Raw genomic sequence first — 22,503 nt, forward strand, 5'->3', positions numbered from 1 at the left:
CAGCTGATTCATCAGGAACTGGCCAAAATTCACATAGTGTATGTTCATCATAAGGATCAACTGTAGATATGAATTTAATTTGTATAAAAGCAATTATCAACAGTTGGGAGCTTATACCTCCCAAAACACATTGGCTGTCATCTCCTGAAAGACACTTTTTTTTTTTCTTTAGAGAGAATTCAGTTTAATCTCTTAAAATAAGCTGACTGTAATTTAGAACTCAGCAGCACAGGAATAAAGAGGAACTTCACCCCCACTGTGTTCATTTCTTTATCAGTCTGCTTTAGCTTTTTACCTCAATTATCATACTCCCCAGACCAGCGAATCCCGTGTTCTCCTCCTGTAATTCACCACTGTAAATATTGCAGAATATACAGCCCCATGCTACATAACTAAGCTCCATTTCATGCTGAATAAACTAAATAATGAATGTATCTTAAATAGAAAACTATCTTTAGATAGATTTTTACTCCAAAAGCATTTTATTAAAATAAATTTGATAAAAATCAAAATAATCTATTTAAATCAAATAGATCAGATTAAAAAAAAAAAAAAAAAAAATCATTCATTTATATCCACCCTGGTATATGCACAGGTAGAAAGCAGAGGAAATTATCAGCTCACAAGATTTCTGGCAGGATAAACTAGCATTTTGTCTGCTTATTGAACAGATATAACAAAAAACTTTTAAGAGATCAGATTAAAATATCAACACTACAATCTTCTGAAGGGCCTTGGTCACTCTGTCAGAACTGTAATGCCCTGTACACACGGTCGTATTTTCCACCGGAAAAAGTGCGATCGGATTGTGTTGTCGGAAATTCCGATCGTGTGTGGGCTCCATCGGACTTTTTCCGTCGGAATTTCCGACACACAAAGTTTGAGAGCAGGATATAAAATTTTCCCGACAACAAAATCTGATCGGTTAAATTCCGATCGTGTGTACACAATTCTGACGCATAAAGTGCCACGCATGCTCAGAATAAATTAAGAGACGAAAGCTATTGGCTACTGCCCCGTTTATAGTCCCGACGTACGTGTTTTACGTCACCGCGTTCAGAACGATCAGATTTTCCGACAACTTTGTGCAACCGTGTGTATGCAAGACAAGTTTGAGCCAACATCCGTCGGAAAAAATCCTAGGATTTTGTTGTCGGAATGTCCGATCAATGTCCGACCGTGTGTACGGGGCATTACTGTCACTAAACTTCCCAGCATAGTGGCCGGAGGGTTTAGAGATCTTGTCTTATAGCCCTGGTTTCCACTATGTTTACGGAGCTTATATGTCCTCCCGGTCTTTGTGTGGGTACACCCAAGGTGATCCAAATTCCTTGAAGGACCTAAAAACACAGCAACCTTAGCCTAGACCTCTCACGACCTCTCACCTAAGCTTCCACTAAGGTTAACACTATAAAATGCAGTTTACTGTGTCTTTAAAGGGACATTATAAGGACCCATATACACCATGTACTTGTGTGCATTACCATGCCTGCACATAAGTGAAAATAGGCTCTAAAACTTAAAGTGCGTATAAACTCTCTTATTTGCTCTATTTTACTCTTTAAGAAGTGCAAAAAAAAAAAATCACTACGGTCACTACATCTAAGGATAGGTAAGCTGCAATACTATACATTTTTGTTCTTAGGTTTAGCTACACTTTAAAGAGGTACTGCCATCTTGCTTAAAGTGGTTGTAAAGGCACAAGGTGCATTAAATGCATGTAGGTAAAAAAATCTTCTTTATGCAGCAGCCCCTCCAGCACCCCCATCTCTATCCAGCAACGTCTATGAGAGCATTGCCTCTCCGGAAACTCGCACTCCTGATGGCCATTGGCTCCCGCTGCTGTCAATCACGGCCGATGAACCAATCAGGAGATGGAGGGGGCAGGGGCCGAGCTGTGGCTCCATGTGTGAATGGACACACAGAGCCACAGATCAGGAGCGCGGCTGCCCCCACAGGAATGAGGAGCCAGAAGCGCCGGCGTGGACCCCGAAAAGAGGAGGATTGAGGCTGCTCTGTGCAAAACCCTGGCACAGGACAAGTAAGTATAGCATGCTTGGTTTTTTATTTATTTTATTTTTTTTTTTTTTAAACAAGACTTTAATATCACTTTAAAAAGTCAGTAGCTACAAATACAGTAGCTGCTGACTTTTAAGAAACAAACCCTTACCAGCCCATGGCGTCCAGCGCTGTCCTGCCCGTAGTCAATTCCTGCTGGGCTTTCGCTTTCCAGCACCGCCATCTTGGATGTGGGAGCCAGCTGTGACTTCCTGATGTCTCACAGCCAGCTTCACACTGCACATGCGCGAGGCATGGCAGTACCTTAGGACTGGTCCTGCGGCATGTCCCAGAGGCTGCAGGTAAGAATGGAGTGTCCAAAGTGTCTGGAGCCTAGGCGGGAATTGAGGAAGTTGTAGCGGGTACCTGTCAAAAAAGGTACCCGCTGTCTGCAGTCTTTAACCATCTTTGAATCATGTCTGAAGTCTCTGATCATCTCTTTTATTGTGTCCGCAGTCCCCGACCCTCTCGCGTGTCAGACCCGCAGTCCCCCCCCCCCCAAGGTCCCAACCCTCTCGCGTGTCAGACCCCAAACCCCCCCCCAAGTCCCGACCCTCTCGCGTGTCAGACCCCAAAACCGTTCCCCCGACCCTCTCGCGTGTCAGACCCCAAAACCGTCCCCCCGTCCCCGACCCTCTCGCGTGTCAGACCCCAAAACCGTCCCCCCGACCCTCTCGCGTGTCAGACCCCAAAACCATCCCCGACCCTCTCGCGTGTCAGACCCCAAACCCCCCCCCCCCCCCCCCCCCCAAGTCCCCGACCCTCTCGCGTGTCAGACCCCAAAACCGTCCCCCCGACCCTCTCGTGTGTCAGACCCCAAACCGTCCCCGACCCTCTCGCGTGTCAGACCCCAAAACCGTCCCCCCGTCCCCGACCCTCTCGCGTGTCAGACCCCAAAACCGTCCCCCCGTCCCCGACCCTCTCGCGTGTCAGACCCCAAAACGTCCCCCCGTCCCCGACCCTCTCGCTGTCAGACCCCAAAACCGTCCCCCCGTCCCCGACCCTCTCGCGTGTCAGACCCCAAAACCCCAGTCCCCGACCCTCTCGCGTGTCAGACACCATACATACAACCCCCCCCCCCCCCCCCCCCCCAGTCCCCGACCCTCTCGCGTGTCAGACACCATATATACATACAACCACCCCCCCCCCCAGTCCCCGACCCTCTCGCGTGTCAGACACCCACCCCCCCCAGTCCCCGACCCTCTCGCGTGTCGGACACCATACACCCACCCACCCACCCCCCCAGTCCCCGACCCTCTCGCGTGTCAGACACCATACACCCACCCCCCCCAGTCCCCGACCCTCTCGTGTGTGGCCCTTTAGTAACATTGGGGGCCACACTTGCGGCCTCAGTATCAAGAAAGTTGACCACCACTGATATATATAGACTATGGAACTTTGAACATAACCATAATAACGATTGTTACAAAACTTGGAAGGAAAAAAACAAAACATGATTAAGTTTACAAAAACAACATTTCAGACGCTGGGGGGTGTTGTGGTGACTGATGTAAGCTCCAGGGACAAATCCCCTAATTACAGAGGATCGGAGCTGTGAGAAGTTCACTGGAGCCAAAGCTGAACCTTCCTGAGGCCAGGAAATCCCCCCACCCCCCATGTTCTGTGCTGGGACATCCCACCCCCAGCCTGTGCACCCCCCTGACCTTCCATGGAAGGAGAGAAGTGCACAGGAAGTGACAGCAACAACAACAAACTGAACGTGCAACATAAATAAGTCCAAATCTAACAAAGTGCGGACAAAGTCATGCGATTGTAGGTGGAAGGAGGGTGCTGTGTGTAGTGTGATCTCCCCTCCCCTCCCCCATCCCCTCACTCCTCACCCTGCTACACTCGCGGTCGGCGCAGCGCGCTTGGTGTCGGAGAAGGTTCGCTCCTGGCTGAGCCGGGGGACAGGAGAACGATCAGCAGCAGCACAGAGAGGTGCCGGCCGGCTGCAGCCATGTCAGTTGCAGGGTGGCGATGTCCTGTGTATGGCCGGAAGGAGCATGAGCAGACAGAGGCAGACACGTCAGCAGGAGACAGCACAGCAAGGAGAAGGAGGGGGCTGGGAGAGGGAGGATGGAGGGATGGGATGTGCTGCTGGAGTATGGAGGCAAGAACAGCCTAGGGGAGACTACAAGTACCAGATGTACCTGGGATCCTGACTGCTCTGCCTATGGAGTGATCGATCTCTAATTGTAAAACACATATTACATCTACTGCTGTTATACTGTTATATTGAGTAGATCCATACCGCCTGGAGAACTACAAGTACCAGCTGCACCTGGGATCCTGTCTGCTCTGCCTATGGAGTGCCTGATGTCCAATCATAAAACACACATATTACATCGACTGCTGTTATATAATATTAAATGAGCAGATCTATATAGCCTGGAGTACTACAAGTACCAGATGTCCCAGGATCCTGACTGCTCTGCCTATGGAGTGATTGATCTCTAATTGTAAAACACATATTACATCTACTGCTATATTATAATGAGCAGATCTTTACAGCTTGGGGGGACTACAAGTACCAGCTGTACCTGGGATTCTGTCTGCTCAGCCTATAAAGTCACATATATCTCTAATTTCTCTACTGACATATTACATCTACTGCTGTTATATACTGTTATAATGAGTGGATCCATACCGCCTGGAGAACTACAAGTACCAGCTACACCTGGGATCCTGTCTGCTTTGCCTATGGAGCGCCTGATCTCTAATTGTAAAACACACATATTACACCAACTGCTGTTATATAATATTAAATGAGCAGATCTATATAGCCTGGGGGACTACAAGTACCAGCTGTACCTGGGATTCTGTCTGCTCAGCCTATGGAGTCACTGATCTCTAATTTCTCTATATACATATTACATCAACTGCTGTTATATACTGTTATAATGAGTAGATCTATACAGCCTGGAGGACTACAAGTACTAGCTGCACCAAGGATCCAGTCTGCTCAGCCTATAGTGCTCCAGATCCTCATTTGTACTACACACATATTATATCTACTACTGTGTGTGTATATATATATATATATATATATATATAATATGAACATAACATGATAATGAGCAGATCAGTACAGCCTGTGGGACTACAAGTACCAGCTTCCCCTGGATCCTGTCTGCGCTGCCTATCAGTGCCAGGGCAAGGTCATGTAGAGTCAAGGGTGAACATGCCAAACTGCCCCCCCCCCCCAAAGATGTATGAGTATTATGTATCAGCAAAATTCCCCCACAAAAACACGGCACTAATCTGCATGCATACCCACTAAGATTAAATCCCCCCTCTTCTCAGTACAAATCCACCCCCCCTGCTGAAATCCCCTCCTCTCAGCACAAATCTTTGTCCCCCCCAGCTCAAATGCCCCCCCCAATAAAAACTTCACACCTCTTATTACAAATTCTCTATCCCCTCCTAGCACCCCACATACACACTTCAGATCCCTCCCTCCCTGCACAAATTCCCCCAAATCTCCCCTCTTAGCACAAATCTTCCCCCCCCGATCCCCCCCTCCAACACAAATTCCCCAAGATCACCACTCTTAGCAACCCCCCCCCCCCAACTTTACCCTCTTGGGACTATACTTACCCCCTGCCACCCCCAAATTCCCCGTCAACACAAATCCCCCCCACCCAATCTCTTTGTGGCGCTCCCCCACCTCACATGATAGCATAGTGCCCAGGGCAGCCATCACTCCTGCCCACCCCTTGTCCTGGCCCTGCTGCCTATAGAGTCACTGATCTCTAATAGCACTACACACATATTTACTGCTGTTATAAACCGTGATAGTGAGCACATCTGTACAGCCTGGAGGACCACAAGTACCAAATGCACTGGGGACCCTGTCCATACCTCCCAACTTTTTGAGATGGGAATGAGGGACACCTATCAGCAAGAGTATGCAGGCATAGAACACACCCCTTGCCACGCCCCCTTAAAGGAGAATTGTACAAAAAAACAAGATTGGTTAAACCCACAAGTGCTTTTTTTACCACTAATATTCCTTTATATTGGCTTTTGGAATTTACAAATACAGCAATTTAGAAATCAGATGAAAGGTTTAGCGCTGGAAAACACTTTTTGATAGATCAAAAAGTGCATTTTATATACATCTATATAGATCAGACCAAAATGAGGGACAAATGAGGAGGAATGAGGGACAGAGGGACATTGCTCCAAATCAGGGACAGTCCCTCCAAATCAGGGACAGTTGGGAAGTATGCCTGTCTATTCTGCCTATAGAATCACAGGTACCAGGATATTTGTACTATAGACACAGTATGTTATGTGATATACAGTACATATGTGTGCACAGCCTATTGCATTAGGGTGCGCATCTCAAAGCTTAAAGCGGAGTTCCAGGCTAAAATGCAACCAGGCATGGAAGAATAGACCACTATATACAGTACATATTACATTTGCTCTAATATAGTGAGTAGATCTGTTCGGCCTGAGGGACTACAAGTAGCATCTACACCGGGATTCTGTCTGCTCAGCCCACAGAGCCAATAGCTCTCAGGCTAATGTACTGTTAAATAACATTTTAGTTCTAGTGTACAGGTCTGTACAGCCTGGAGGAGTTCCAGGTACAATGGAAATGCCCCAGGTTAATGATCTCAAGCTAATTGTTTGCAGACAAGACATATGACAATTGCTGATATAGAACAATGTACTCATAGTAAACAGATCTATAGAGCCTGGGGGACTACAAGTGCCAGCTGCACTGAGGATTCTATCTCCTCTGCCAACAGAGTCTCAGATCACAGATTTCAGACTAAAACTCACCACACACATTACAATCTGATTGTACAATCTCCTTCAGGCTGGGTTCACACTGATATGACACGACTGTTGTACGACTATCACCCTACTTTGCCTTGCTACATTGGTCCTACTTTGGTCCTACTTCCATCCGACTTGAATGAAGATTTTGCTCCCACTTTGAGATAGTACGACTTGCCCTTTGATCAATCAAAACAATCCCGGAGTTACATAAATTCTTTTTCCTGCTGCTGTAATCACCATGTTGGATGTCACAAGTCTGATGGTTAACACAAGGATCCTACTTTGATCCGACTTCAGTGATATTCAATGGGCTGAAGTAGGACCAAAGTCGGACCAGGAAAAGTGCAGGGAGCATTTTCAGGCTACATGCACACGGAAGTTTTTACAGGCGCTTTTTTGAGCGTTTTTTGCAGCTTAAAAACGCCTCTCCAAGTTAGTCTATGGCCTCATACCCACCATGGTGTTTTTGAGCTGTAAATGGCATAGCCGTTTTTAAGCTACAAAAAAAAACATGACTAGTGTGTTCTGAGGCTCCAGCTCTAGAGCTGTAAAAACGTCAGACGTCGGCAAAAGGTGTTAAACGCGAATTAACGAGGCTTAATGCTGTGTTAAGCCTCGTCCGTCGTTTCTGTCTCTATTCAAAATCAATGGTTCCCTATGGGAGCCCATTGATTTGAATAGAGATCGCACCAGAAGACGGATCAAGATGATCCGACTTGCAGTGCGACTTGTGTGCTGAGAATCTTGAAGGAGGAACCCTTCGGTCTGGTATGAATCTTAAGGGGAACCCCCACACCAAAAAAAATGGGCGGTAGTCTAGTGGTTAAATGCACTGCAGCTAGCTGAATCACCTGCCTGCCTGAAGTATATTAGAAACAGTACACCAGGAACGGACTGCAGTCAGATCTAGCTAAACTGGATACAGTGGATTTTATATATATATATATATATATATATATATATATATATATATATATATATATATATATATATATATATATATTAAATACACTGCAGCTAACTGAATCGCCTGTCTGCTCAATTTAAATGAAATGACGCCAGCAACACACTACACAGGACCGACATGCAGGCGGCCTTATATAGTGTGGGGCGTGGACTTAACCCCCTGAGCCATAATTGGCCAAAGGCACCCTGCCTTTGGCCAATTATGGCTCTCTTTGCTGACAGCACTGTTATTGGCCAAAGCATGCGGGTCATAGTGCATGCTTGGCCAATCATCAGACAGCAATGCACTGCGATGTCCCAGTGCATTATGGGGCGTGACGCGCCCCCCAAATTTGGCGCGAATGCCCCATAATGTACGTATTTCGACGAACGCTCGAACAGCCAATGTGTAAGTCGAATTCATGTTCGACCCGAACATAAAGCTCATCCCTACTCCTGAAGCTCCCACAGCAAAGGCATATGACATAATTGGTCACGATTAAGCAACCAATTTTTGGTCCAAGAAATCCTCCTCCTCCTGTTTCTGGACTGGACTTGGGTCAAAGCAATAACTCCAAGGCCAATAATAGCACGTTCTCTCCTCCGATTCCGCAACATGGCTGGTTGGCGAACAGCCGTTCAGAAACGAACTGACAAGCACGAACTGAAAAGCGCGAATAAACACTCACCAAACTTCTACTAACACAAAATTAGCAGAAGGAGCCCAAAGGGTGGCGCCGGACAACTGAACTTCTTCTTTATCGGCTCGTAGTATGTCTAGTACGTCACTACCTTCGTGTTTGTTGGCCGACAATTGTGTCCCGTTTGTATGCAAGACAAGTTCACGGCAGATGCCCTTTGGACAAAAGTCTGATGCTTTGTCTGAGGAAAATCCGATCGTGTGTACGAGGCTTAAGAATTGGTTAGCTGCAATAAAATTAATGTTTGCCTTTGGGTTCTCTTGCATCAGGCTAAACTAATTGCAGTTTCTTGGACCAAATAAAACTCTAGTGGATATATATTATGGGCCAGCTTTATTTTTGGATTATTATTTTATTTTGGGATATTAAAATTACACATCATAGATTAAGCTCAACAAATAATGTTAGATTTTGTAAAAAAAGAACTATTTGGCTGCTCTAAGCTCCAGAATATCACCCATAGGCTTATCAAAGATGACATGTGGTCTGTCTACCAGCTGCATTGTGGGTGTTTGAATTCATTCATTCATGAATTCTGCTATATTTTAATCAGACAAATCCTTATAAGAGAAGTATGGAGTTCATTTTCTGAATCATACTTACCTAGGTGGATACTGCATCTGTCCCCTCTAACAATGAGAACCGAGCGATCAAACCTTGCCGATCACTTGGTTCTCATTGCTCCCCGAGCAGAGCTCTCTGCTCATGGCCCCCCCCCCCCCTGCTCACTGGAGTGCTGGGCTGTGGAGGGGGCGGGAGGAGCGGCCGGCTCAGCCTCTCAGTGGCTTGCCAGGTGCCTGTCCAGGCATGTGTGTGGATCCCAGCTTCATTGTCACGATCTTGCCAGAGCCTGGACCGGCTCTGTGGCGTCAGCCGACAGCGGGTTTCAGCCCGCTGTCTGCTGAAAATGGGTCACAGGAGTGCAGAATGAACTGCACTCCTGTGATCCACAGGAGAAGTACAGACAAACAAGCTTTGGCTGTACTTCTCTTTTTAAAGTGAGATAAGAGGATTGAGGTGAAGCAGAGTCTAATGTCATCAGAAAATATGGTTGCTCCATGAATGTGTATGTATGTGTATGTATACAGTATACATACCTCTTTTCTGAGATGGAAAAGAGGGACGCCTATTAGCAAAAGCATGTAGGCATAGGATACAATCCCTAATAATAGTAAAATGGAGAAAAGGGTTTGGGACTTTATATGAGACTCATATGTACACTCATACACATGTACCTCCATCCTTAGCGGTATGGAATAGAAAAAAGAAGTTGGGATTTTTAGTGAGGCATATTTTTAGACAATGAATAATTATTAAACATATATTTATGTGTTCCTTCTACAATGGTGATTTTCCATGTATATGACAGTAAGTGCCGGTTCACACAGGGGCAGCACGACTTGCAGGTCACCTCACCGAGGCGACCTACACATGACTTCAGCGGCGACTTGCAAAACGACTTCTGTATAGAAGTCAATGCAAGTCGCCGCAAGTCGCCTGAAGTCGCCTGAAGTCGCCCCAAAAATACTACAGGAACCTTTTTCTAAGTCGGAGCGACTTGCGTCGCTACTATTACAACGGTTCCATAGTACAGAACGGGAGGCGACTTGTCAGGCGGCTAGGTCGCCTGACAAGTCGCCCCTGTGTGAACCGGCACTAAGTACATACATGATTACAAATTTTGCAATAAAACATTATTGTAACATAAATAACATGACACATAACATAACATGGTGTGGATGTGTATCCTCCATGACAGGATTCCCTATAGCGCTATATAGCATGTTGGGTCTAAACTATATTGCATTAAAAGCATGATAGGCCGTCTGTAGAACATGTTGCATCTGTGTAAGTCTGACGTGTTTCGTGGGACAGTGCTGACTCTTCCAAACCATGTTATGTTATGTGTCATGTTATTTATGTTAAATCATGTTTTATTGCAAAATTTGTAATCATGTATGTATTTACTGTCATATACATGGAAAATCACTATTGTAGAAGGAACAAATAATATATGTTTAATAATTATTCATTGTCCAATGATATGTTCCAACTTCTTTTTTCTATTTCATAGGATACACTCCCTGCCACACCCCCCTTAAAGGAGAATTTTAAAAAATGATTGGTTAAACCCACAAGTTTTTTTTTTTTTTTTTTGTTTTTTTTACAACCACTATTCCTTTATACTGCCTTTTGAAATTTTCAAATTGTTGTAGACTTCACCTTTGTAACATCTCTAAAATTAACCCTTTTTTAACTAATGAAACCGCAAAGCTACTCATTCACTCCCTCGTTATCTCTCGCCTTGACTATTGCAACTACCTTCTCATAGGCCTACCTCTCTATAGGCTCCCATCTCCTCTTCAGTGTATCATGAATGCTGCTGCCAGACTCATCTACCTTACCAACCGCTCAGTGTCTGCTACCCCTCTCCTCCAATCTCCACACTGGCTTCCAATTGCCCAGCAAATTTATAAAATCACTCACTTTATAAAACTCTGGTTCGGACGCATCTGGAGTATTCTGTCCAGTTCTGGTTACCAATCCTCAGAAAGGATGTGCTGGAGAAAGTCCAGAAAAGGGCAACTAAATTAATATGTGGACTGGAGGACCTCACTTATGAGGAATGACTACAAGCGCTAAATTTATTCTCCCTGGAGAAGAGACGCTTGAGAGGGGATATGATAGCGATATACAAATACCTCAATGGTGATCCCAGCGTAAGTATGAAACGTTTCAGTCTCAGGGAGTGTAATGCCGCATCCACACGGTCGGATTTTCCTATGGGAAATGTTGGATGTGAGCTTGTTGAAACTTTGTTGTCAGAATGTCCAAGCATGTGTACACAAGTCCGTCTCACAAAAGTTCACACATGCTCGGAATCAAGCAGAAGGAGCCGCACTGGCTATTGAGCTTCCCTTTTCTCGGCTCGTCGTACGTCTTGTACGTCACCATGTTCCCACGTTCCTAATTGTCGGCCAACATTTGTGTGACTGTGTGTATGCAAGACAAGTTTGAGCCAACAACCTTCGAACAAGAATCCATGGTTTTGTTGGCGGAAAGTCCGATCGTGTGTACGGGGCATTTGAGTACACAGGGCCACACGATGAGACTGGAAGTGGATGAACCTTTTAAGCTGCGTAGGGGGTTTTTCACTGTCAGGGCAGTAAGGATGTGGAACTCTCTTCCACAATCGGTGGTGTCGGCAGGAAGTATGGATAGTTTTAAAATACTCTTTGACGTGTATCCTAACGTAAACAATTTAAGGGGATATGGGAAATGATTTTTCTACACACACACCTACACAGGTTGAACTGGATGGACTGTTGTCTTTATTCAAACTTACTAACTATGTTGTTATGTTACTAAATTAAATTCAAATTATTAAAGTGGATTTCCACCCATTTAAAAGTCAGCAGCTACAAAAAGTGTAGCTGCTGACTTTTAATAAACAAACACTCACCTGTCCCATGGTCCAAACTGTCCTCTCCGCTCCGTTTAAGACCTCCTGTTCTCAAGCTTCCTTTATTCCTCCTCCCATACTCATCTCCAGGACTTCTCCAGAGCCTCTCCCATCCTATGGAACTCGCTACCTCAATCTGTTCGGCTATCTAAAACTCTGGCTGCCTTTAGGCAATCCCTGAAAACAAATTTCTTCAGAGAAGCCTATCACACCTCAAACAAATTTTTTATCACTTCCATCAGCTCACCCCCCACAATTATAACCTTTTGTACCACTTGCCCCACTCTGTTAGCCTTTAAGCTCTTATGAGCAGGGCCCTCTTAACCCTCTTGTATTTTATTGTATTGTAACTGTACTGTTTTTCTTTTATATTGTAAAGCATTGTGTAAACTGTTGCCACTATGTAAATCCTGTATAAGAATAATAAGTTAAAAAATCTTTTTTTTTTTTTTTATACAACTATATAGATCAGACCAAAATGAAGAACAGAGGAACTTGGTTCCAAATGAGGGACAGTCCCTCAAAATCAGGGACAGCTGGGAGCTATGAGTATATACTGTACTATATGTACAGTATCTCACAAAAGTGAGTACACCCCTCACATTTTTGTAATTATTTTATTATATCTTTTCATGTGACAACACTGAAGAAATTACATTTTGCTACAATGTAAAGTAGTGAGTGTACAGCTTGTATAACAGTGTAAATTTGCTGTCCCCTCAAAATAACTCAACACACAGCCAATAATGTCTAAAACCACTGGCAACAAAAGTGAGTACACCCCTAAGTGAAAATGTCTAAATTGGGCCCAATTAGCCATTTTCACTCCCGGTGTCATTGACTCATTAGTGTTACAAGGTCTCAGGTGTGAATGGGGAGCAGGTGTGTCAAATTTGGTGTTATCGCTCTCACTCTCTCATACTGGTAACTGGAAGTTCAACATGGCACCTCATGGCAAAGAACTCTCTGAAGATCTGAAAAGAAGAATTGTTGCTCTACATAAAGATGGCCTAGGCTATAAGAAGATTTCCAAGACCCTGAAACTGAGCTGCAGCACGGTGGCCAAGACCATACAGTGGTTCAACAGGACATGTTCCACTCAGAACAGTCCTCGCCATGGTCAACCAAAGAAGTTGAGTGCACATGCTCAGCGTCATATCCAGAGGTTGCCTTTGTGAAATAGACGTAAGAGTGTGGCCAGCATTGCTGCAGAGGTTGAAGGGGTGGGGGATCAGTCTGTCAGTGCTCAGACCATACGCCACACACTGCATCAAATTGGTCTGCATGGTTGTCATCCCAGAAGGAAGCCTCTTCTAAAGATGATGCACAGGAAAGCCCGCAAACAGTTTGCTGAAGACAAGCAGACTAAGAACATGAATTACTGGAACCATGTCCTGTGGTCTGATGAGACCAAGATAAACTTATTTGGTTCAGATGGTGTCAAGCATGTGTGGTGGCAACCAGGTGAGGAGTACAAAGACAAGTGTGTCTTGCCTACAGTCAAGCATGGTGGTGGGAGTGTCATGGTCTGGGGCAGCATAAGTTCTGCTGTCACTGAGGAGCTAGAGTTCATTGAGGGAACCATGAATGCCAACATGTACTGTGATATACTGAAGTGGAGCATTATCCCCCCCCCCTTTCGGAAACTGGGCCGCAGGGCAGTATTCCAACATAACGACCCCAAACACACCTCCAAGATGACCACTGGCTTGTTAAAGAAGCTGAGGGTAAAGGTGATGGACTGGCCAAGCATGTCTCCAGACTTAAACCCTATTGAGCATCTGTGGGGCATCCTCAAAATGGAAGGTAGAGGGGCGCAAAGGCTCTAACATCCACCAGCTCCGTGATGTCGTCATGGAGGAGTGGAAGAGGACTCCAGTGGCAACCTGTGAAGCTCTGGTGAACTCCATGCCCAAGAGGGTTAAGGCAGTGCTGCAAAATAATGGTGGCCACACAAAATATTGACACTTTGGGCCCAATTTGGAGATTTTAACCTAGGGGTGTACTCACCTTTGTTGCCAACTGTTAAGACATTAACCACTTCAGCCCTGGAAGATTTGGCTGCTCGATGACCAGGCCATTTTTTGTGATATGGCACTGCGTCGCATTGACTGGAAATTGCGCGGTCGTGCGACGCTGTACCCAAACAAAATTGATGTCCTTTTTCCCCACAAATAGAGCTTTTTTTTGTGGTATTTGATCATATCAGCATTTTTTATTTTTTGCGCTATAAACAAAAAAAAAAAACGACAATTTTGAAAAAAAAAAAAATATTTTGTACTTTTTGCTATAATAAATATCCCCATTTTTTTTTTTTAAAAAAAGCAAATTTTTTCCTCAGTTTAGGCCGATATGCATTCTTCTACATATTTTTTGTAACAAAAATCGCAATAAGCGTATAAGCGCCTGCTATCCCACTTTAAGGGACCGACGTACAGCTACGATGGTTCGCGGGATCATGCCGACCTGCTGCAGTATAGGGACGGCGGCTGGTCGGCGAGCGGTTAATGGCTGTGTGTTGAGTTATTTTGAGGGGACAGCAAATTTACACTGTTATACAAGCTGTACACTCACTACTTTACATTGTAGCAAAGTGTCATTTCTTCAGTGTTGTCACATGAAAAAATGTAATAAAATATTTACAAAAATGTGAGGGATGTCCTCGCTTTTGTGAGATATTGTGTATATATATAGGACTGCAAGCCAATGGGTGTGCTGTTCATTACTGTCCGTGTTGTGGTATGGAGCTGCCGTGCAAAGAACGAAGCCAGCTGCGTTAGTGATTGAGGTGAGGAAGAACAAAGTTTATTATGGCTGAACTGTACTTGAATCTCGCTCTGTCTGCAAAGAACAAAGTGTATTATGGCTGAACCTGTATTTAGTAGGCAGCAGGGGCAGGAGCCCAGATCTCTCTCCCTCTTTCCTCTCTCCATCCCTCTTTCTCTCTCCCTCTTTCTTTCTTTCTCTCTCCTTTTCTCTTTCTTTCTCTCTCTCTCCATCCCTTTTTCTCTCTCCTTTTCTTTTTCTCTCTCCCTCCATCACTTCTTTCGTTCTCTTCTTTTCTTTCTTTCTCTCTCCCTTTTTCTGTCCTTCGTTCTCTCTACCTCCATCCCTTCTTTCTCTCTCCCTATGTAAGTCATCTCAAACTCTATTTAACTACAACCCCCTGAAGCCACACCCAATATTTAGCATAGTGTAAACCATGCCCATTTTTAGCGCAGCCCCCATTTATTTTTTTTTTTTTTGCTTCTACTAGACCATGCCTACAAATGAATGCCCACCCCTAATTACATAGTTACATAGTTGGTGAGGTTGAAAAAAAAGACACAAGTCCATCAAGTCCAGCCAATGAACCTAATTCAAATAATACTCCTGGATACAGAAAAAAAGTGTTCCTAAAAAAATTTGGAGAATAGTGTCTTCACTTCTAGCTGCACTGTTTCTTCCAGCCACAAGGTGGCGCTCCGCTCCTGTCCTGATTGTCTGATAATCCCGCCCGCTCTTTATAGCTTCCTGCCAATCACAGGATGGTCGTCGCTCTGTAAACCGGAAGCAGCGTGGTGTGAGAGTTCTCTATGATGGGTGAGATGTCCGTACACAGGGCTCTGGTGTGGATTTTATTTCAGCAGGAAAGGAGTGCAGAGCGAGTTCCAGTTAGTTTTGTGGTTTTCAGTTGTTGGTGTCTGCAGGAGGTGTGATCCTCATATAGAACGTCAGATTATAACCATCCTCAGTGGAACTACAGGGCCCAGCATTCCCATAGAATCTGTCTGCCTGTGATTTGGAGGAAGTGTCCTATGTCTATGCATAGCCATTATAGACCTCCTGGATCCTCAGCTCCATGATATCCCTTTTATCTTCATGTCAGACTATCTACAGACATCACACCTGAGCCCCAGGCCATGTCTTTGTAGTATTGGTTAGAGAGGGGAAGAGTCAGATGTTCTCTCAGACTTTTATTTGTGTATTTGACCCCTTTAGGGAGGTTTTCCACCACTTCCTGCCCCTATGACACCAGCACAAGAAATAGGAGGTTCAGGTGTCACCAGGACAGGGAGGCACACCACAGACTGCAATAAAAACATTGTCAGACATTCTATTCCTATAGAGCTTCTCTATCTGCTGTTGGGGCAAATGGTGCGGTATCTATCCTGGGCATTCTCAGTAGATTGTCACAGGAGGGCAGGACAGGAGCCAGTTAACTCCCAGGATTTGAACTGAGGACCCCAGTGCTGCAAGATAGAAGTGCTAACCGCAGGGCCACTGTGCTAATCCTTCCCCACAATGTGACTTATTTTGTGTCCCCAGTGGAGAGATTTTCCAGGATTTCCTGTCCTGGCAGGAAGTGAGGGTAAATCTTTCCAGTGGGAGCTCAGATGACGGTAGAGAGATGGTGTGGGGTGCTGAATTCCCTATTTGGGGGGAGGGGGTGTTCTCAGTCAGGTCCTAAGCAATGTGGACGGAATTAACATCCTTAGGGGACTCTTCCTGGATTGGTGGCGGACGGTCGGCTGTCAGGGTACCTCCAGGGTCTGTATATCTGGGGGCCTGGTTCACCCTGTCTTCATAGATCATGCTGTGTATGTGCTGGATTATAGCCTTTCAGCTGTGTCTGGTTGTGTGTACAATCGTGCACGGGGTCCTTTGAGGTGAGTGTGCATTCCTTTGCTGCGCTGGGCGTGCACACAGGCCAAGGAGGGTATTTGGAATTCGTTTAATTGTAAAGCCATCATTGTGTATCTCTGAAAAGCGTCCAGAGTGGATCACTTTGTAGAGGCGTTTGACAGAAGGCTCGCTCCTCACTGTCTTGTTAACCATTGAAAGCCTGCAGCACTACACCACAAGCAACCACGTGCGTTACAGGCCATTAGGGATGAGCTCCGGCGTGTTCGCATGGCGCACGTGCCGAGCCCGCCAGGAAGTCGGCACGGCGCAGCGCTAATCACAAGCAGTGAGACATTTCCCGATGTGCGGCTGCAGAGATCGGGAAATGTCTCCCTGCCTGTGATTAGCGCTGCGCCGTGCCGACTTCCTGGCGGGCTCGGCACGTGCGCCATGCGAACACGCCGGAGCTCATCCTTACAGGCCATTGAAGAACAATTGCAACACAGCCCCAATCATATGGATGGGTTGCGTTTGGTAGTGGTCCTGCCTGCCAGATGTGACTGCAGCAGTGTGAACTCACGTGGCCTCTGGTCATGTTATCTTGTGGTTGGAGGCCGCCCTCTCTTTAAAGTGTAAGTTCACCTTTACAGAAAATCTGTAAGGTGAACTTACACTGGACCCCCTCTCCATCGCACCCGGTCCCGCTAACCTGGAGAGCGACAATCGTCTGTTCTGACACATCGCCGATGTACCAGTCCAGGGATTCAAAATCCCCGAGGCTTTCTCTCCTCTTCGCCCGCGGTGACAGGGCGCCCTACGTGGGTTCTACGTGGGCGGCGCCAATTAATTAGAATGCTCCTAAATGTACTACCTGACAAGGTACGTTTTGGAGATTATGCCGAGGGGGTTTCTAAGCGTGGTGAGGCGGCTATACGAGGTGTCGGAACAGGTGATCGCCACGCTCCAGGTCAGCGGGACCGGGGGAATGAGGAGGGGGTCCCGTGTAAGTTCACCTTACGGATTTTTTTTTTTTTTTTTGTAAAGGTGAACTTACCCTTTAACCTAAAATGGGTGACAATTTAAAAAACTTTTTTTTTTTTGGTTGTGAAGTCTTGACGCGCCCCCCCTCCCACCACCTCTATTCCTTTATCATAGCAACCCTGTTCTTGTGATGCCCTGGTGACATCTTGCAGCAAAGTCATCATTGGGCCACTGGCCTGTCGCTTCTTTCTGGGTGCTTTGTTGAAGACCAAGGTGCCACTTAGCCTCTGTGCTTCGGGGGAGCCTGTGTCACGTGCCTGGGGTGAAGCACATAACATTGTCCCCCTGCTAAAATACATTTTAGTTTGCTAAAGCACTCTGTATTCTGAACCAGTGGTTCTCAACCTCAATTCTCAAGTACCCCCAACAGGCCATGTTTGCAGGTTTTCCTTTTTTTTTTTGCGCAGGTGCTTAAAATCTGAGCCAATGGTTTGGTATTTTGGACAGCTATTTTATCTAAGAGAAATTCCCAAAACATGGCCTGTTGGGGGTACTTGAGGACTGAGCTTGTAAACCACTATTCTAAACGATCACAATGTTTGGCTTTAATTCTGAACTCCAGGCAGCCATAAAGGACACAGATTCATGCAGATTTGTATTCATTAATGCATTTTTTTTTTTTTATATAGAAGCGCTCAAACTGGAAGAGGGAGGGGCAGGAGTTTGAGTCAACAAAGTGTGTTGTATGCAAATGTGATGCTGATAGGAGGAGAAAGCAGAGTGAACAGAAGAATAAACTCCATCTGCTGTTCCACCTTTCAATGCAACAGCAGAGAGGCCACCACTGTATTCCTTAACTGGAAGTGTGGGCACCCAGCTGGCTGTGTTCTCTGACAAGCATGTGCAAGTCTTAGGACTGGATGGACAATACAAATTCTTTGGTAGGTAAAACCGCTCCAGTATACTGTGTGGTTTTTATCTGTGTATTTGTTTGCCTAAAGTTCAATTTTAACTCTCCACTATCTAGCCAGAACTGAAATATACATTTTTCTGGCGTGAGTCTATATCAAACTTTAGATTCACAGCAACAAACTGTCTATAAAACGAAGTCAGAGCACAATATCATATTATTTTTTTTTTTTTTTTTTTTTTTTTACATTTCAGATATGGAAAATTACAGCGACCATTCAGATGAAGTGATGGAAGAGGAGCCAGAACAAAATGAAGATTACGGGATTTGTCTTCCAAGGAGGCCAACAAGAGATAAAGGTAATTAAAACACTTAGGCTGGTTTCACACTATTGTGCTGCGGCAATGCATGCGTCCAGGGAGCTGATAAGGGAGTACAGCCAGCCCTCCTCTACTGGGCCCGGGCCCCATCAGTCCAAAAGGGGGGCCCGGACATCTGCCGAGCAGGAGGGCCGGCTGTACTGTCTTATTGCAGACACCAATCCTTTTTTGCCCTTCCCTGCAACGCTGCCAGCTTCTCCCTCTGGCTACACTGCAGTGGGATTGGTTCTAGCACATACACCCCTTCCATCTGCTCTCTGGGCTCCCCCCTGTGTGCCCCTTTACCTTGCAGTGCTGCCAGCTTCCTTCCTCTTCTCTCCTGCCAGCAGCTGCTGCAGCCACACAGATGGATGTTTCAGGATGGAGAGCGGGGGAAGGGGCCGGTAAATATGTTTAATTTCTGTCCCATTCTTTTCCTGAATGAACACACTTGGCGATTAGTACCAATCACTATTGTGTCCATTTATAGCTGAAGCATAGTAAACTGCATTTACTATGCTTCAGTTTGTGACTGAGCAAGAAGCCTCTGATCGCTTCCTATTGATTCATCTATGCAGCTGAGGTTGCAAAGAAATGGAATGATAAATTCTCAGAGGGTGAATCTCCCCTTAGAAGAAACAGCCGCTTTGTCCTGAAGGTGCAAATTGATAAATGCAGTGTAATCCAGTGCAGCCAAATTTCCAAAGCTCTTCACACATGTAGTAAGTAGTTTTTGCTTCTGTGCAGTGTCGTGGTACCCAACCTTCACCCCTTTGGCACTTTCCTTGCAGCCCCTGCAGACAGTAGCCTATGTTTCTCTATTGCCCTGTAATAGTAATCTCAGTCAGTATCATGTAATGTGGCAACAGACTGGGACGGTTTGCTGAAGCATATCCTCAGTCTACAACTTTGTAGTCTGCCTGACCATTGCTTGTAGCTTGATTATGGTCTCTGACCATCTCCGTTGCATGTCTGCAGTCTGACATCCTTCCATATCGGGAAAGTTGCCCACCACGGATATAGGGTCCTGTGTCCAAAGCTATTAAATGTCGGTGAACTGATTTCATGCTGACTAGTTGCTTTGCGTTTCTGGTTTAGGCCACGGTGATGAACTCTCATGACCCCCCAACACTTATTTCTTCTTCCCTTTTTTTTTTTTTTTTTTTTTTTTTTAATCTAATACAGATACGCCTACTACCTTTAATAAAACCTCCAACGCATGTTTTAATCTCATCCATGAAGCTCTGTATAAGAATGAATGGCAGAGGGCCACTAGTCTCTTCATCTCCTATGTGCACATCCTGGAGAGCCAAAGTAGTGGATTGATAATGAACGCTCCGGAGGTAACTGTATTCCTATACTGCAATGTGTTCATCTCTGTATAAGGAAGATATTCTCTACATGCAGGCTTATTTAATTAACCACTTACCGACCGCCGCACGACGATGTACGTCCAAACTTTGAACGGGGATATCGTTGTTATGGCAGCAGCTAGCTGCCATAACCCCGGTATCCCCGTTTTCGTGCGGCGACCGGCTTTCAGATAAAAGTGGTCCCTGCGGCAGATTCGCCGCGAGATCACTTTTATCAGTGGCGGGAGAGGGGGCCCCTCCCGTCCGCGACGGTGCTCTCCGTCGCTTACCGGAGCCGTCGGTAGCGGCGGAGGCGATCGCATCCGTCTCCGTCCTGTGTCTGGAGACGAGTGAGGCTAAGATGGCGCCCACTTGTCTCCATGACACTGCTGGGCGGATGTGACGTCAAAACGTCATTTCCATCCACACCTCTTAAAGGCACATTTTTTGAAATGTCATTTTTTTTTTTTTAAATGACTTTTTTTTTTTTTTTTTTTTTTTTTTTTGCATTTTAGTGTAAATATGAGATCTGAGGTCTTTTTGACCCCAGATTTCATATTTAAGAGGTCCTGTCATGCTTTTTTCTATTACAAGGGATGTTTACATTCCTTGTAATAGGAATAAAAGTGACACCCTTCTTCTTTTGTTTTTTTTTTGTTTTTTTTTTGTTTTTTTAAACAGTGTAAAAATAAAATTTATTAACACCCCCCCCCCCCCCCCCCCGTCCCGATGAGCTCGTGCGCAGAAGCGAACGCATACGCGAGTAGCGCTTGGCGCTTGCATATGAAAACCGTGGTCAAACCACACATGTGAGGTATCGCAGCGACCAGTAGAGTGAGAGCAATAATTCTAGCCCTAGACCTCCTCTGTACCGCAAAATATGCAACCTGTAGAATTTTTTTCAACTTCGCCTATGGAGATTTTTTAGGGTAAAAGTTTGACGCCGTTCCACGAGCGGGCGCAATTTTCAAGCGTGACATGTTGGGTATCAATTTACTTGGCGTAACATTATATTTCACAATATAAAAAAAAAATTGGGCTAACTTTACTGTTTTCTTATTTTTTTTTATTCAAAAAAGTGAATTTTTTTCCAAAAAAAGTGTGCTTTTAAGACCGCTGCGCAAATACGGTGCAAAAAAAAGTATTGCAACGACTGCCATTTTATTCTCTAGGGTGTTAGAACCCCCAAACATTATATATGGTTTTTCTTCTAAGTAATTTTCTAGCAAAAAAAAACTGTTTTAAACATGTAAACACCTAAAATCCAAAATGAGGCTGGTCCTTAAGTGGTTAAGCTGATCAAAGTGTAGTAAACCATAGCCAGCCACCAGATTATCCTTTTACTCAGATTACTGAAAGCTTGACAATAAAAAAAAAATGTTTTGAGATTAAATATGTTGGGCAAAAGAAAAAAAAAAAAAAAACCCAAAAAAAACCTTTTACCTTCATTGGGTTTGGCCAGTGTACACCTCCTTCAGTTTACAATCCTGCAGCATCTCTGGGCTTGTTGTACATTGATTGGTAAAGTGGAACCACAGTGGGTCTCTGAAGCATTTGCTTAACTCTTCTCTCTGTTTCACAGATTATATGGCGGCTGGGAAATGAGATCCTATTGAACCACCCGAAGACCATGCCTGAAGACCTCAATGTGTTTAATGAAACCATTAAGAACATTGGTGTGAACAGTTACCTTCCGGTAAGGGGGCTGCATGTCACACATTAGAAAGCTCTGTCTTGCTTATTTGCAACCATTCGGGTCCTATTATGTTCTAACCTGTCCTAGTGCAATGACAGCTGCTATGGGGAATACGAATTGTAATGCCGTGTACACACGGGCGGACTTTTCAGCATCAAAGGTCCGACGGTCTTTTGACGGACTTTCGAACGAATGGACTTGCCTACACACGATCACACCAAAGTCTGACAGATTCGTATGTGATGACGTACGACTGGACTAAAATAAGGAAGTTGATAGCCAGTATCCAATAGCTGCCCTAGCGTGGGTTTTCGTCCGTCGGACTAGCATACAGACGAGCGGATTTTTCGACCAGACTCGAGTCCGTCGGAAAGATTTGAAATATGTTCCAAATCTAAAGTCCGTCTGATTTTCGACCGAAAAAGTCCGCTGCAGGTCCGATGAAGCCCACACACGGTCGGATTCGTCGCCTTCGGACCAGTCTGGTCAAAAAGTCCGCCTGTGTGTACATGGCATTAGTGTGTGTGTTTTGTTTGTTTTCTCCTTTTTCTGAGAGATACATGGAGACTGCCGTTTTGCTACTTTTTTAATTTTTTTTTTTTTTTTCTGGCTGTACTATTTACCCTTCAACTTCAG

The 22,503-nt window shown here is 45.2% G+C and overlaps 1 protein-coding gene across 2 annotated transcripts in view; it reads left to right on the top strand.

Moving 5' to 3' along the window:
• The first annotated feature begins 15,417 nt into the window (after window positions 1–15,417).
• TAF1A (TATA-box binding protein associated factor, RNA polymerase I subunit A) overlaps window positions 15,418–22,503 on the top strand; it is a 64,994-nt gene continuing 57,908 nt past the window's right edge. Inside the window, exons 1-5 of one of the 2 annotated variants that reach the window (XM_073628347.1) lie at window positions 15,418–15,546; window positions 18,240–18,491; window positions 18,715–18,819; window positions 20,005–20,162; window positions 21,754–21,867. In XM_073628347.1, coding sequence (XP_073484448.1) covers window positions 18,717–18,819; window positions 20,005–20,162; window positions 21,754–21,867 — 375 coding nt within the window. In that variant the 5' untranslated portion in view covers window positions 15,418–15,546; window positions 18,240–18,491; window positions 18,715–18,716. Of the gene's footprint in view, window positions 15,618–18,239; window positions 18,492–18,714; window positions 18,820–20,004; window positions 20,163–21,753; window positions 21,868–22,503 lie in introns of both variants that reach the window. The other variant, XM_073628348.1, reaches the window with a different exon arrangement.

The sequence above is a fragment of the Aquarana catesbeiana genome, linkage group LG04 (genome assembly GCF_042186555.1).
Source record: "Aquarana catesbeiana isolate 2022-GZ linkage group LG04, ASM4218655v1, whole genome shotgun sequence".
NCBI classification, from domain to species: domain Eukaryota; kingdom Metazoa; phylum Chordata; class Amphibia; order Anura; family Ranidae; genus Aquarana; species Aquarana catesbeiana.